The 14,752-nt window shown below is 43.4% G+C and overlaps 1 protein-coding gene and 1 pseudogene across 1 annotated transcript; both read right to left on the bottom strand.

Annotated features, from left to right (window-relative positions):
* Window positions 1-8,655: 8,655 nt before the first annotated feature.
* Window positions 8,656-9,156, bottom strand: LOC107160161 (proline-rich receptor-like protein kinase PERK9). The gene has a single exon (XM_015506796.1). It carries the CDS (start codon window positions 9,154-9,156, stop codon window positions 8,656-8,658), a length of 501 nt encoding a protein of 166 aa, XP_015362282.1.
* Window positions 9,157-10,424: 1,268 nt separating this feature from the next.
* LOC107160171 lies at window positions 10,425-11,050 on the bottom strand (annotated as a pseudogene).
* Window positions 11,051-14,752: the final 3,702 nt, after the last annotated feature.

Below are 14,752 nucleotides of genomic sequence, written 5' to 3'. Positions count from 1 at the left end.
CAAGATGCCCTTTCTGGCCTTAAATCTGGGCTCCTCCCTCAACTTCCTGAATAGTTAAGTTGTGCATCATAGGGCTGAGGTTGTGGCTTAGAGGTAGGGTACTTGCCTGGCATAGAGGAGTGTAGTAACATTTTAGAAATAACCAACAGGTATATTCCAAAGATAGAGACAACATCTAGAAATAAGCTTCCGTAATACGCTATGTGTACCTGAAAATTATGCATAACTTTGGAACTCTTAAACTGGTTCTGAGAATACCCTCAAAGCATAAAACATCACATTTAAAGTGCATAACTGGGTTACTTGGCAAATTAGGTACTGCAGGTAACAATTTTACTATTAGGCCAGGTTAATGCTTCAGCCCTCAGAGTGGAGGTATACTCTGGCTAGGAAAACCTAGGGGGTAGTAATGGGAAAAAAATGATTTCAAACCTTTTAAAAAGCTTCCTTAAACCAGGTACTGTGGAATGTTTGCTTATAATAATGAGAAAGTAGTAGATCCAACGCTCTAGATTAACATCACAAGATAAAAGCTTTTGCCAGCTTTTAGTGAAATAAGAACACCTTGGTAGAAACTCTTCAATTCGGGCTGGGGTTGTGGCTCAGTGGTAGAAAACTTGCCTAGTATGTGTGAGGCGCTGGGTTCAATTCTCAGCATCGCATATAGACAAAGGTCTGTTAATAACTCAAATATTTTAAAGTCTCCAATTTAAGGATATAGCTTAGTTGGTAGAGTCCTTGCCTCACTTGCACAGGGCCCTGGGTTCCATCCTCAGCATCATCAAAATCTTCAATTTAAAAGACTGATGAAATTGTTTATGTAGAAATGTTGCTGTGTAGAACAATGATTCATTGTGGTTCCTTGACACTATAATCCAAGTATATTCAGTTTGGCATATTCCTATTTTCCCATTATTCCTATTTTACTTTAATAAGGCATACAATCAATTGTAAACAGATACATAGAGTAAAATAGTAAAGTCATTCTTCAGTGTCCCTCCCAACTTTACTTTTCTCACATCCTCCCACATCTTTATGCCACTTGCTAAAAATTTGGTATATTTATTACTAGATAATTTTCAAAATGTTCACATGATTATGTCATATAAAAGCATACTTCTGCAGTTAGGTGGTGGCACTAAACAACTCAGACCCTGTCTAAAGTACATAAAAAAAGGGCTAAGGATGTGCCCATGAGTTTAATCCCTGGTAACCCCACCCCCCAGGGTCTTGGAGACACACATGCTACTAATACATACAGGTACCTTTTTTTTTTTTTTTTTTTTTTAACTTATTTTTTTATGTAGTGTTGAGGATGGAACCCAGTGCCTCACACATGCTAGGTAAGCACTCTACTGCTGAACCACAATCCCAGCCCATGTACCTTATTTTTGAGCAACAATATATTTCATTGTGTGGATATACCACATTTTACCCATTTCCTTACTGATGTATATTTACACTGTTTCTAATTGTTTGCTTTTTTTTTTTAGAGAGAATTTTAATATTTTTTTTAAACTTTTTTAAAGAGAGAGGAACAGAGAGAGAATTTTAATATTTATTTTTTAGTTTTCGGCAGACACAACATCTTTGTTTCTGTGTGGTGCTGAGGATCGAACCCGGGCCGCACGCATGCCAGGCGAGCGTGCTTCCGCTTGAGCCACATCCCCAGCCGGAGAATTTTAATATTTTTTAGTTTTCGGCGGACAAAACATTTTTTGTATGTAGTGCTGAGGATGGAACCTGGGCCACACGCATGCCAGGCGAGCGAGCTACTGCTTGATCCACATCCCCAGCCCATCTAATTGTTTACTATTAATAATGCAATAAATACCCTTGTGTCTCTTGTCACCAAAGTCCAAGTATTCAGGTAGAATTTCTACACAAAAAGCATTTAAGGGGCAGGGGTTGTATCTTAGTGGTTGAGCGCTTGCCTTGCATGTGTGAGGTACTGGGTTCGATCCTCAGCACTACATATAAATAAATGAATAAAATAAAGGTCCATCACATCTAAAAAAATTTTTTAAAGTATCATATACAATGTAATATTCGGGTTTTCTTAATTTTTTTAGTTGTAGATGGCACAATACCTTTATTTTTTTATTTTTATGTGCTGAGGATCAAACCTAGTGCATCACATGTGTGAAGCAAGCGCTCCACCACTGAGCTACAACTCCAGCTCCAATGTTCATTTTTTTTTTTGTTTTTTTCTTTTTTCTTTTGGTACTGGGAATTGAACTCAGGGGCACTCAACCACTGAGCCACATCCCCAGCCCTATTTTGTATTTTATTTAGAGATAGGGTTTCACTTAATTGCTTGGCACCTCGTTTTTGCTGAGGCTGGCTTTGAACTTGGGATCCTCATGCCTCAGCCTCCTGAGCCCTGGGATTACAGGCGTGCGCCACCGTACCTGTCTCAATATTCAGTTTTTAAAAGGAAGGAAATCCTGACACTACAATATGGATGAATTTGGGGGTTTTAAAGCAGTTTTATCATTAAAACACAATCCCATCTTTTTACACCATTTCCCATCCACACTAGGGTATAATTTTACAGTTTGATGTTGACCAACTTCTTATCATCCTGGAATCTTGAGTGAAGGGTCTAGGCCCCAGGTCAACAGCTGGCATAAAAAGATGCCTAAAGAAAGGTGAACCTTAGTAACAATGAGTCATCCATCAGCCTTGCTCTGGAGCCTGCTATATAGACCCAGGTGAATTAATTAATTTGAGAGGGCTAAGTATACTCTGAGACCAGATAGCTTTTCTGGGCATTGCAAGTAGAACACAATGACCCAGCTCCTTGGACTCCTTCAACAGGTGGCCGAGGCCTCCCAAAACCCAGCCTTGAGAAAAAAATTATGCACCCAATTGTCAGAACTGCTTTCCTTACTCTGTGAATGGAAAATACTGGCTTTCGCCTCCAGCAAGTGGCATGTTTCCAGTGTTTTGGGTGAGGAGAAAAAAGTCCTTTAAGGCTTCTCTGACAAAAACGTAACTGGCATCTTCCCACCATGAAAAGCAGCCTTGAGACAGACCCATGGCTCCCACCTCTCACTTGTGGATTAGCTAGCTGCCAGCCTCCAAACCTGTTTTTCCTTAGCTTCCTGAGAAAAGCCTTCCTGAAAGCTGTTTTTCTGAGCATCAGGCTTCAGCATAATCTCCTTTAGAAGCTGAAATGGCCTGCCCCTTTTTAAAAAAATATTTTTATTATAGATGAAACTTTATTTATGTGGTGCTGAGAATCGAACCCAGTGCCTCACACATGCTAAGCAAGCGCTCTACCACTGAGCTCCAGCCCCAGCCTGTCCTGCTCTTTTTTTTTTTTTTTGCCAACACTTTAATATAGAATTTCTGATAGTTTTTTTAGATTAATCTTCTCCCCTCTCTCCCAACTGGGCTTTTCCTGGAAGCAGATGGCAAAATTTACTGGAACAATATGGCTCCTATCCCCACACCAGCCAAGACCTTGAGAAAGGGGACAGTGCTGAGCCTCCCAAGGACATGGCCAAAGGAATTTAGGAAAATGGGGGGCCTCCAATGGAGAGAGGATGGTTAACAGGTACAGGGATGTAGCTGGGGTGGGAGGAATAACTTATTGTTCTATAACAGTAGGATAACTATGGTTGACAATAATTAATTGAATATTTCAAAAAGTAGAGAGGATTTTTTAATATTCCTGACACAAAGAAATGATAAATACCTGAGGTGGCAGTTATGCCAATTACCTTGATCTGATCATTACAGCTATACACACATGTATTAAAATGCCACACAGTATGCCATAGATATATAAATTATGCCATAGATATATAAATTATATATCATAGATATATAAATTTAAAAACAGAAAAGAAAAAATAGAGACCTCCAGAGATAAGGAGGGGAATTTGAAGGGGTAAAAGCAGGTGCTTGGATTGCGGCTATGGCTCAGTGGTAGAGCACTTGCCTAGCACATATGAGGCACTGAGTTCAATCCTCAGCAACACATAAAATTAAATAAATAAAGGTATTGTATCCATCTACAACTAAAAAAATAAATAGATAAAATAAAGGCATTGCTTCCATCAATTAAAAAAAAAAAAAAAAAGTGGTGCTTGAAGAGTCTGGAGATGTGAGAACAGTGGCTTCTAATCCTCTTGGCTTCTGTAGGCCTCTACCACTATTGGCGGCTGTGCCTCCACTCTCAATTCTGCCAAACCACAAGACCTCAGGTTGGGGCTGCTCAAAAGCTTCCAGTAATGTGCTGATTTCCTCTAAGTGGTTGCTCTTCTGCAGGCTGACTTCATACACTTAAAATAATTTGCTTCTATTACTTGCAGCACTGTTTTCTCCACTTGTATTTCAGGTCAGGGTAGCACTGGATGGCCTCAAACTCTGTCCACTGGGCTCAAGTGAGAGGAGCTTTATACAGCTTTTCTAATATGGAAATTTATTTATTTTTTTTAAAGAGAGAGAGAATTTTTAATATTTATTTTTTTAGTTTTCGGCGGACACAACATCTTTGTTTGTATGTGGTGCTGAGGATCGAACCCGGGCCGCACGCATGCCAGGTGAGCGCGCTACGGCTTGAGCCACATCCCCAGCCCCTAATATGGAAATTTATAATGAAAGAAGGGAAGGGGCCCACACCTAAAGACATACAACAAAAGAAGTATAACCAATGTTTGGGCTCTCTCAAGTAACATAGACAAGCCTCAAAGAGAGGCACCAGAAAAACACTTCACCCCATGAAGCAACTCCTCAAGCCCTAAACCATAGAATCCAAGGAGGAGAAGGTAGAGATGCTAACTTTCTGCAGAGCATGGTGTGGGCATACCCAGAACAGCCAGAACACCCCTTTCATTCTGGAAAGGAGGAGCCAAATCACTCTGAGTGGGAAGGAAGCTTCCTGTCATAATCGGGATCCAAAATACCCGCTGAGTAAATGATGAGTATGCTATTCTACACTTTACCTTAAAGCATGATATTTATAAAAACAAAATTGGTCTTTCTTACCCTGTGCAAAAAAAAAAGTATGCAGGCTACCCAGACAAATGTGCTCCATCATGGAGTGAAGACAGACAAATAAACCGACACTTGTAATACAGCACAATAAATATAATGCTAGGTCAGGGCCACACAGGATGCTGAATTGGCAGGACTGCTGGCCTGTCCAGCAGGTAAAAATGTGAAAAAGGCTCCTGGGGTGATCAGAAGAGGTGGGCTGTTTCTAACTGAGAAGACAACAGAGAAGGATGCCTTGGGAAAAAACCTGCTTCCACATCTGCAATGCCTCAGGTCTCTGTTCCAGGCATACCTTGAGTCGACTCAGGCTACCCAGACATCCTGTTTTTGTGACTTGTTGAGAAAAAGTAGGGACTGATTTCCCATTTCAAAAACCCCCTCTGGGGAATGGCAGCTGAAGAGTGATGTCCCCTAATGCTGCTTCTCTCTGGAGAGCAAAGTGTGAAAACTTGACTTGAGGAATTTCTTCATGGAGTGAAGTGTTTTTCTGGTGCTTCTCTTTGGGGGCTTGTCTACTCCATGTCTGAGTTCACTGGGGCCTGCCTGACGGAAGAGAATATAGCCCTCTGGGAAAAATTAATTCCCAGATCAGAATAACAAGATACTTCAAAAGCATCACCACCTTCTAAAGGCAAACTGTAAACTGTATTATCCTCAGAAAATAATTTTAAATTAGCCTAATTAACATATTAAGAAATAAAAGGAGGGCTGGGGATGTGACTCAAGTGGTAGCTCACCTAGCATGCCTGAGGCACTGGGTTCGATTCTCAGCACCATGTAAAAATAAACATAAAGATATTGTGTCCACCTAAAACTAAAAAAAAATAAATGTTAAAAAAAAAAGAAATAAAAGGAAGTTGAAATATATCTGTACTAAAGAGTACAAATGAGGGGCTGGAGTTGTGGCTCAGTGGTAGAGGGCTTACCTAGCACATGTGAGGCACTGGGTTTGATCCTCAGCATAAAAATAAAATAAAGGGGTTGGAGTTGTGGCTCAGCGGTAGAGCACTTGCCTGGCATGTGTGATGCCCTGGGTTCCATCCTCAGTACCACATATAAATAAATAGAACAAAAGATCCATTGGCAACTAAAAGAATTTTTAAAATAAAGGTATTGTGTTCACCTACAACTAAATAATAATAATAGCAAAAAGAGAACAAATGATTGAATAAACAAACAGCAGAATGGATAAAGAATTTCCCCAAAATAAGAAAGAACAAAAGAACAGGAAATAAAAAAGAAAGGCTAAGAGCCAAGTGTGGTGGCACATGTCTATAATCATAGGGACTTAGGTGGCTGAGGCAGAAGGATTGCCTGTTGAAGGCCAAGTTGGGCAAATTTGCGAGATTCTGTATCAAAATTTAAAAACAAGGGTTGGGGTTGGAAGATGTAGCTCAGTAGTAGAGCGCCCCTGGGTTCAATCCCCAGTACTGCAAAAGGGAGGAAAATAGTTAAGAAAGACATTTATGTCGGGCACAGTGGTGCACAACAGTAATCCCAACAACTCAGGAGGCTGAGGCAGGAGAACTGTAAAAGGTCAGCCTCAGCAAATTAGCAAGGCCCTAAGCAAGTTAGTGAGACCTTGTCTCAAAATAAAAAGGGTTGGGGATGGGGCTGGAGTTGAGGGTCAGCCATAGAGCGCTCGACTTGCACGTGTGAGACCCTGGATTCAATCCTCAGCACCACATAAAATTAAATAAGTGAAATAAAGGTATTGTGTCCAACTACAACTAAAAAATAAATATTAAAAAAAAAAGGTTGGGGATGTAACTCAGTGGGAAAGCACCTTTGGGTTCAACCCCTAGTGCTCATGCACATATACCCACACACAAAGTCATGATCACAAAACTCCAAGGGGTTCTGAACATGGCCCTACAAATTTATTCCATTTCTGTAAGAAGTGATATATTTTCTTTTTTCACCGTTCCCTCATCCCCACTTCACCCGACTCGTGATCTGATGACTTTAATCTCATTCTTCCAAACAGAGGCCATCAAGTTTCCCTACCATTGGCTTGAAAACTGCCAACATCCAGACCACCTTTCCTTCTGTTCAAGTTCTGGTACTTGGGCCATCCTTTCACCTTCTCTAGTACTTTGTGTTTTATTTTTATTTTATTTTTTTGATACTGGGGATTGAACCCAAGAGTACTCTTTGCCTACCCTGCATGAGGCTCTGGGTTCTAACCTTAGCACCCACAAAAAAAGAAAACAAAAAACCCCAGAGACCCAAAGAAAGAGGAAGTGGGGCAAAAGGAGACAATGCAGGGAAACAAACTCTGATGCATGAGTTTTCCCATTTTCTCTCTTAGCTATGTGGGCTCCAGGTGCTACTTTCAGCCCTGGGGCCTCCTACCACCAAATTTTCTCGTTAGAGTTAGGCTTTCCTACCATTGAGGTAGGCTTCTGGGCCCCTAGGTTTCAGAAAAAAGGTCTAACACCCAAATCTAAAGCATTCTCCTTTACTTACAAGTAAAATCTAAATTTGAGTGGCACTTCTGAGGGTTCCTAGGCTCATAATTCTTACCCCTGACTCTTTAGCCAACATATTAATTCCTTAAAATATAAACCTAGTCCACCCTCCCCTTTCCAGACCTGTACTACCCTCAGGAGGTGACAATGAATGTTTCTTAAAGTCAGTGGATCTGGAAGGGAGGTCACACTGCCAGCGAAAACTGTAGCAAGAACAAGAAATACGGAACCTTGAAAGAAGCCAGGTACACAAGGTACATGCTGCATGATTCTATTCTATTCGCTTAGAAATGGCAAAGCGGCAAGAACAGAAATCAGATCAGTGGGTATCAGGGACCAGCAGTGGGGAGAGGGGGTCAAAGAGGCACCAGAGCATATTTTGGGGTGATGGAAATGCTCTATACAGTATCTTGATGATGCTGGTCATACTGTTGTATTAATTTGTTAAGATTCTTTGAAGCCTACACTTAAAATGGCTCTACACTTTAAAAACTGCCTTATAAATTACATGATTAATTTTTTTTAAATATTAAAATAGGGTATGGATCACATCATAAGAATCCTGACTTTTAAGAAAAGAGAGGAGCCGGGCTCAGTGGGGCACACCTATAATCCCAGCGGCTCAGGAGGCTGAGACAGAAGAATCTCGAGTTCAAAGCTTGCTTCAGCAAAAAGTGAGGCACTAAGCAACTCAGTGAGACCCTGTCTCTAAATAAAATACAAAATAGGTCTGGGGATGTGGCTCAGTGGTTGAGTGTTCAATTCCTGGTACCAAAAAGAAAAGAAAAAGAGAGAGAGAAGAAGGAGGAGGAGGAGGGGGGGGGGGCTGGAGATGTAACAGTAGTAGATTACTTGGGTAGCATGCTCAAGGCCTTGGGTTTCAGCCCCAACACGGCAAAAATAAATAAATAAACAAATAAATAAATGAATACTCAAAATAAATAAGAGATAATAAGGTACTGGGAGAGAGTATAGCGTAGTCCATAGGTATCAGACCATCTGGGTTCAAACCCCACCACCATCACTTGAAAACAGTGCTGTCATCTAGAGCTATAGGGTTACCTTCCTCTGCTCTGAATGGAGACAACAACAGGGTTGTTGAGGGACAGATTGTTATAATAAAGACAATGGCAGTAAGGGGCCTAGCTCACGGCTCAAGAGCTCTCCCGAGTTTGACTCAGGACCCTGCAAACCATGGGGAGATGCTACGTGGTCCTGTCGCTGGGCTGTACTCCTCTAGCTCCTTCCTGAGCCCTTGGAGGGAAGGTGCCACTGTCCTGCGGGCGACTTGGGGAGGCGGGCAGAGCAGAAGCAGCGCAGGGCTCCCTCCCCTAGGGTCTGGGATACGGCGGTGAGGAGGACCAGGGTAAGAAAGGGGCGGAGCCACGCCAGCTGGCGGGAGGAGCAAGGCGGGAGCGCTGGTAACTGTCCGCAGCAAAGGGGGGGTGGGGCTTCGGGACTCCAGCGCAGTGGGAGAAGGCCTGGGAGGGTGGGGCAGTTGGGGCAGCTCGGGGAAGAGGGCAGGGTGGAGTGAGAGGGAGTTCCAGGAGTGAGTGCGGGAGCACAGGGTGGGAGGGAGGTACCGGACTGGGAAGAGGGAGGGCGGAGGCGCGCGGGGGCGCGGGGGCGCGGGAACAGCCTTATGCATCCCCAGCTTGGGCTCCAGGTCGGCTTCCATCCCTCAGCCCTGGCGTCCCCTGCAGCCCGGATCACCCTCTGCCTCCCTGCTCTGTCTGAGGCATCCTTAGCTTAAACTTGACCCCGCATGTGGCTCATCTTTCCCTTTGTCGCGGGTTCTGGCCGGCTGCGACTCTGGGGTTTCTGACCTCAGTCTGCATCTCTCTCTCTCCTCTTGCTGTCACCAAGCATTTTCTCTCTTTGTCTCAAGTCAGCCCTTCCCCCTCTGCTCTTCTCTGTTCAGTGCCCCCAGATCACAGAACATCTCCCTCTATTGGCCTTGTCACTGTTAAAAATCAGATAACCATTTCTGGGCAGGGGCTGTGGGGGACCGGAAATTCCCTAGAGAGATAAGGGGCTTGGGCCTGGGCTTCCAGATTTGGCTTGGGGCCTGGCTGGGGCTATTCTGGGGCCTGGGAGAGAAGCTGCACATCTGGGCCTGGCTCAACAGTGGCCTCTGGGACTCCCTGGGGCTGTGTGGGAAGGGCAGCCCACTCTCTGTGAGAAAAGGAATTCTCCCAGGCCCACCAGGCTTTGCCTGGCTTGTTGGACTTTTGACTATTTCTCTAGGAGAGCTCCTTGCCCTCCGTGGAGGACCAGTTAAGCATTCGTAATTAAGTTAAGCATCACAACCACAATCCTCTTGTGTGCAGGCTAACCAAACTGGCTTATTTCAATTTTTCTGCTTCAGACAATGTGCTCAGGGAGGCTCCATTTGGCCAGTAGACATGACCCCAACCTTGGCTCTAAACTAAGTTTTAGGATTCGTACACAGAGAAGCAAAGTCTGCAAGTTCAGACCCTGGCTCAGTTCTTTCACTCCTCTTTCTCAACACCCCCAGATGTCCTATCTTTCCTTCCAAGGTCAGAGCAGTTTCCATCTTCGAAACTCTGAAATCTGAAATCTTTTTAGAATTCATACAAATTCTGCACTTGCTTTAGACTCTCTTACACATTTGAGTTAAATTGCTTTTTACACTTACAAAATATGCCATGTGTTTTTGTTTTTTTGTGGCAGCGTGGTCTACTGGGGATTGAACTCAGGGGCACTCAACCACTGAGCCACATCCCCAGCCATATTTTTTATTTTATTTAGAGACAGAGTCTTACAAAGTTGCTTAGTGCCTCGCTTTTGCTGATGCTGGTTTTGAACTCGATCCTCCTATCTCAATCTCCTGGGAGTCCGTTGAGATTGAGGCATCAAGATTGAGATTGAGGAAGTTCTGCTCCTCTGCTTGATTCACTTCCTCTTAAAAACAGGTATTCTTCCTTGTATAGTTGTCGTCGTCGTTGTTGTTTTAAGTTTTCATCTTTAATGAAATGACTTTGGAAATAACCTACATTTTTATGACACCAACACTACAGTTTTTGGAGTCACAGTAAGAGTGACAGAATTACAGCCACAATTACTATGAATGACAATATTTCAAGCAGTAATTTCTGTTACTTGGCAAACAAGATCAAGAAAGTGACCATCCAACAAAAGAGACCCATAGCTTCAGACAAGGAAAATCCCCAGGAGAGCATATGAGAACACTGCTGCTTCAGTGAAGGTTTCTGGCATAACCAGAAGGCGGGCAAGGACTGTTCCAATACCAGCACCAGAAACAGCCACTCCTACTGTTGCAGCATTTTCACCAATAAATTTGTCAGTGGTATCAATGTCTCTGCTAATTGCATTGGTCTGAAACTCACTTTGGATTAGCTGTCATTCACCATTCTGGGCCCCATTAAAAACTGTAGAGCCCCCAAACCAAACCAAAAAAAACTGTAGAGCCCTCTCCAGGTTTAGCCTCTGGTCCAGATGATACTGACACAGAACTTGTTTCTGTATGCAACTCTGCATCCAGCTTGGATTAGAGCAGAGGTGCAGGTGAGCTTGGGGCAGGAGAACATTTAGACTCTTCTGGGCAGCAGGGCCAGAGGATATGGGTAACAGGTGACATGGGTTCCTCTCCCACTTCCTCTCTTTTCAGGAGGTGGTGGCAGAGGTCCAAGGAGTGGGGTGCTTTTTTTTCCCTTTTTTTAACAGAACATTAGAGTCTCCAGATGTAACTCAGTGGTGAAGCACTGACTTATATGTGAGGCCCTGAGTTTGATAAAAAAAATTTAGAACATTTTCATCACCCTAAAAAAAAGCCCTATTTCCCCTTAAATTTCCTTGCTATAGTTAACCACAAATCTATTTTCTGTTTCTATAGGTTTCATACAAATGAAGTCATGCAATATGTAATCTTCTTTGACTGACTTCTTTCATTTAACCATTTAACCTAGTTTTTTAAAAAAAAAATTTCCATGTTGTAGCATGTATTAGTACTTTGTTCCTATTTTGATTTTGTTTTTTCTTTTTTTTCTTTTCTTTTTTTTCCTGGTGCTGGGGATTGAACTCAGATCCTCCTATCTCAACTTCCCAAACCCTGGGATTACATCTTCAGCCCCTTTTATTTTTTATTTGGGATAAGGGCTCACTAAATTGCCCAGGTGGTCCTTGAACTTGGGATCCTCCTGCCTCAGCCTCCAAGTGGGCCTGCATCACCACATCCAGCCTACTTTATGTTTTATAATGGAGTAATAGTCCGTTGTGTGGATATACCAAATGCTATGCATATATTCCTTAATTAGTGGACATTTGGGTTGTTTCCATTTGGTTATTGAAATAATACTGCTTTAACATTTATGTACAAGTGTTGGTGTGGACATGTGTTTTCATTTATTTTTTTCTCTCTCTCTTTTTTTTTTTCCAGTAGTGGAGATTAAACCTGGAGAGCTGTACCACTGAGATACATTTCCAGCCCTTTTTATTTATTTTGAGACAGGTTCTCACTAAGTTGCTGAGGCTTGCCTCAAACTTGCCATCTTCCTGCCTCAGCCTCCTGAGTCATTGGCATTATAGGCGTGTACCACTGTCTCTAGCTTCTGTTTTTTGAATACATTCTCAGGCATGGAATTGCTGTGTCAGACAGTAACTCTATGTTTAATCTTCTGGGGAACAGCCAGATTGTTTTCCAAAGTAGCCACATCATTTTACAATCCACCAGCTGTGTATGAGGATTCCAGTTTCCCCACATCTTTGCCAACATTTGTTATTACTTTTTTTTTATGTTTTAATTTTATCCATCCTAGTGAGTTTGAAGTGGAATCTCATTGTGCTTTTTTTTTTTTTTTTTTTTTTGGTGGTGGTGGTACTGGGGATTGAACCCAGGGGCACTGTACCACTGAGCCACATCCCCAAACATTTTTATTTTGATACAGGGTCTTGCTAAGTTAGCCAGTTATGGCCTCATACTTGTGAACCTGCTGCCACAACTTTAGGAGTACCTTGGATTACAGGTATAATGCTTGGCTTCATTGTGCTTTATTTTATTTATTTTTATGTGGTGCTGAGGATTGAACCCAGTTCCTCACATATGCAAGGCAAGCGCTCTACCACTAAGCCATAACCCCAGCCCTTCATTGCACTTTTGATTTGCATTTTGTCAATGGTTTTGTAATCTGAATTTGAAATCACAGTCATCTGTCCAATTTTCATTCTCACCGATATGAAGACTCCGGAGGACTTAAAAGTCTCCGCTCACTCTTCATTCCCCGACAATTGCACAGTGATGCCCTCTTCCCTGTAATTATGGCTAGTACCCTATCATTTAAGGCTTCTTGAGTACAGTTGGGCTCTGGACACTGTGTGGGTGCTGTGAATACAGCAAAAAAGCAAGATTTCAATTCTTAGATGATGGGTAAGGATGTGGTCCTAGATTCCAATCCTAACTTTCTCACCTTCCAGCCATGACCTTGTGTGAGGTACCTGACCTTGCCCATCTCCAGTTTGTCTATGAAATAAGGTTGTGCTGGATGCAGTAGCACATGTCTGGAATCCTAGCTGTTCAGAAGACTGAGGCAGGAGGATTGCAGGTTTCAGGCCACCTGAGTATTTTATTATGTTACTGGGGGTTGAACCAAGGGATGCTTTACTGCTGAGCTATACTCCTAGTCCTTTTTATTGTGATATAGAGTCTCATTAAGTTGCTTAGGACCTAAGTAAATTTCTGTGGCCAATCTCAAACTTGGGATCCTCCTGCCTCAGCCTCCTGAGTCACTGGGAATATAAGTGTGCACCACTGTGCCTGACTAGCCTGAGAAATTTAGTGAGACACTGTCTCAATGAGAAATTAAAAAGGGCTGGGGCTGGGTGTGGTGGTGCACACCTGTGATCTCACAGACTTGGGAGGCTGAGGCGGGAGGATTGCCAAGTACAAGGCCAGCTTGAGCAATTCAGTGAGATTCATTCTCAAAAAATAAAAAGGATTGGGGATGGTAAAATGCCCCCCCCCCGCTCAATCCCCAGTACCACAAAATAAAAACAATAAAATAAAATAAAGTCGTTCTTAGAGTTACTCATAAAGCTTTTAGCAGTGTCTGGCACAAATAAAAAAATAAAATAAAATAAATATTTAAAAAACAATTTGTGGGGGTTACTGGGGATTGAACTCAGGGGCACTCAACCACTGAGCCACATCCCCAGCCCCATTTTGTATTTTATTTAGAGATAGGGTATCAAAGAAATGAATTCATGATCCTCCTGCCTCAGGCTCCCGAGCCACAGGGATTGCAGGTGTGTGCCTCCAGGTGGATTCTGAGCCAGTGGGATTACAGGTTTGTGCCTCCAGGTGGATTCTGAGCCACTGGGATTACAGGGGTATGCCTCTGGGTGGATTGCGGGTGTGCGCTCAGCGCCTTTTTAAATTATTTTTTAAAATTGTTGATGGACTTTTATGTTATTTGCTTATTTAGATGGGGTGGGAATCGAACTGAGTGCCTCACACGTACGAGGCAAGCACTCTACCCTTGCCCCTACCGTGCTCATTTGTAACGGAGTTCTTCAATCGCTGGGAGGAGAACCATATAATAGAGTGGGGGGCGGGTCTAGAGTGAAGGAGGGAGACCAGTTTGGAGGTGGCTGTAGTCTCACAGCGGAGAGAAGGTAGTGATTTGAATTAGACAGAAGGACACATTTTCGAGATAAAGCCAGGGCAAAGAGTTGAGAGTGAGGGAGAGGAAAGAGTCCAAGGGCTCTTCGGATGGTGACTGTGTCCTTGAGCCCCAGAATTGAGCCCAGAGCAGAGCAGAGCAGGGCAATGAATGTGGGTCCTACATGTTGGCCTCTCTGTCTCCACCTGCTGGCTGGTGCTAAAATTGCCCTTAAGAGGGAGAAACTCAGAAACTGTAGGGTCCTAAGGCTGGAGGAAAGTCCCCAAAAGGTGAGAAAGTTCCCCTATCCTGTTGGCAGGATAAGTGAGGCCGCATTCCCGGGGACATCTATTGGGCTGGGAGTCTCCCCTCCCTGGAGCAGGTCATAGGAGCTTTCTCTCTCCTGTTGATGTATCAACTAGGACTCAGTTATGAGCCACATGTCTGCAGGAAGGCACGTGGAGGGGGGGAAAGGGCAGAAGGTAGGTGTCTGTGTAGTGGGGCAACAGTTCCTTTTTCCAGAACAGCTTCCACCAAAGGCAAGGCCCCAGCACCCAAGGGCTGCCTTGGATTCTCCCCCTCACACCTGGGGCTTCAGAACTAGACAGACAGTGGTGGCGGGGGAGGGGAGGGACC

Source organism: Marmota marmota, unplaced genomic scaffold (genome assembly GCF_001458135.2).
Source record: "Marmota marmota marmota unplaced genomic scaffold, marMar, whole genome shotgun sequence".
Classification (NCBI taxonomy): Eukaryota; Metazoa; Chordata; class Mammalia; order Rodentia; family Sciuridae; genus Marmota; species Marmota marmota.
Note: the sequence above shows the minus strand (reverse complement) of the source record. Positions and strands in the feature narration are given on the sequence as shown.

Bases quoted from the DNA above. Each gene is read 5' to 3' on its own strand.
- LOC107160161 (XM_015506796.1), bottom strand. From the start codon at position 9,156: ATGGAAGCCGACCTGGAGCCCAAGCTGGGGATGCATAAGGCTGTTCCC.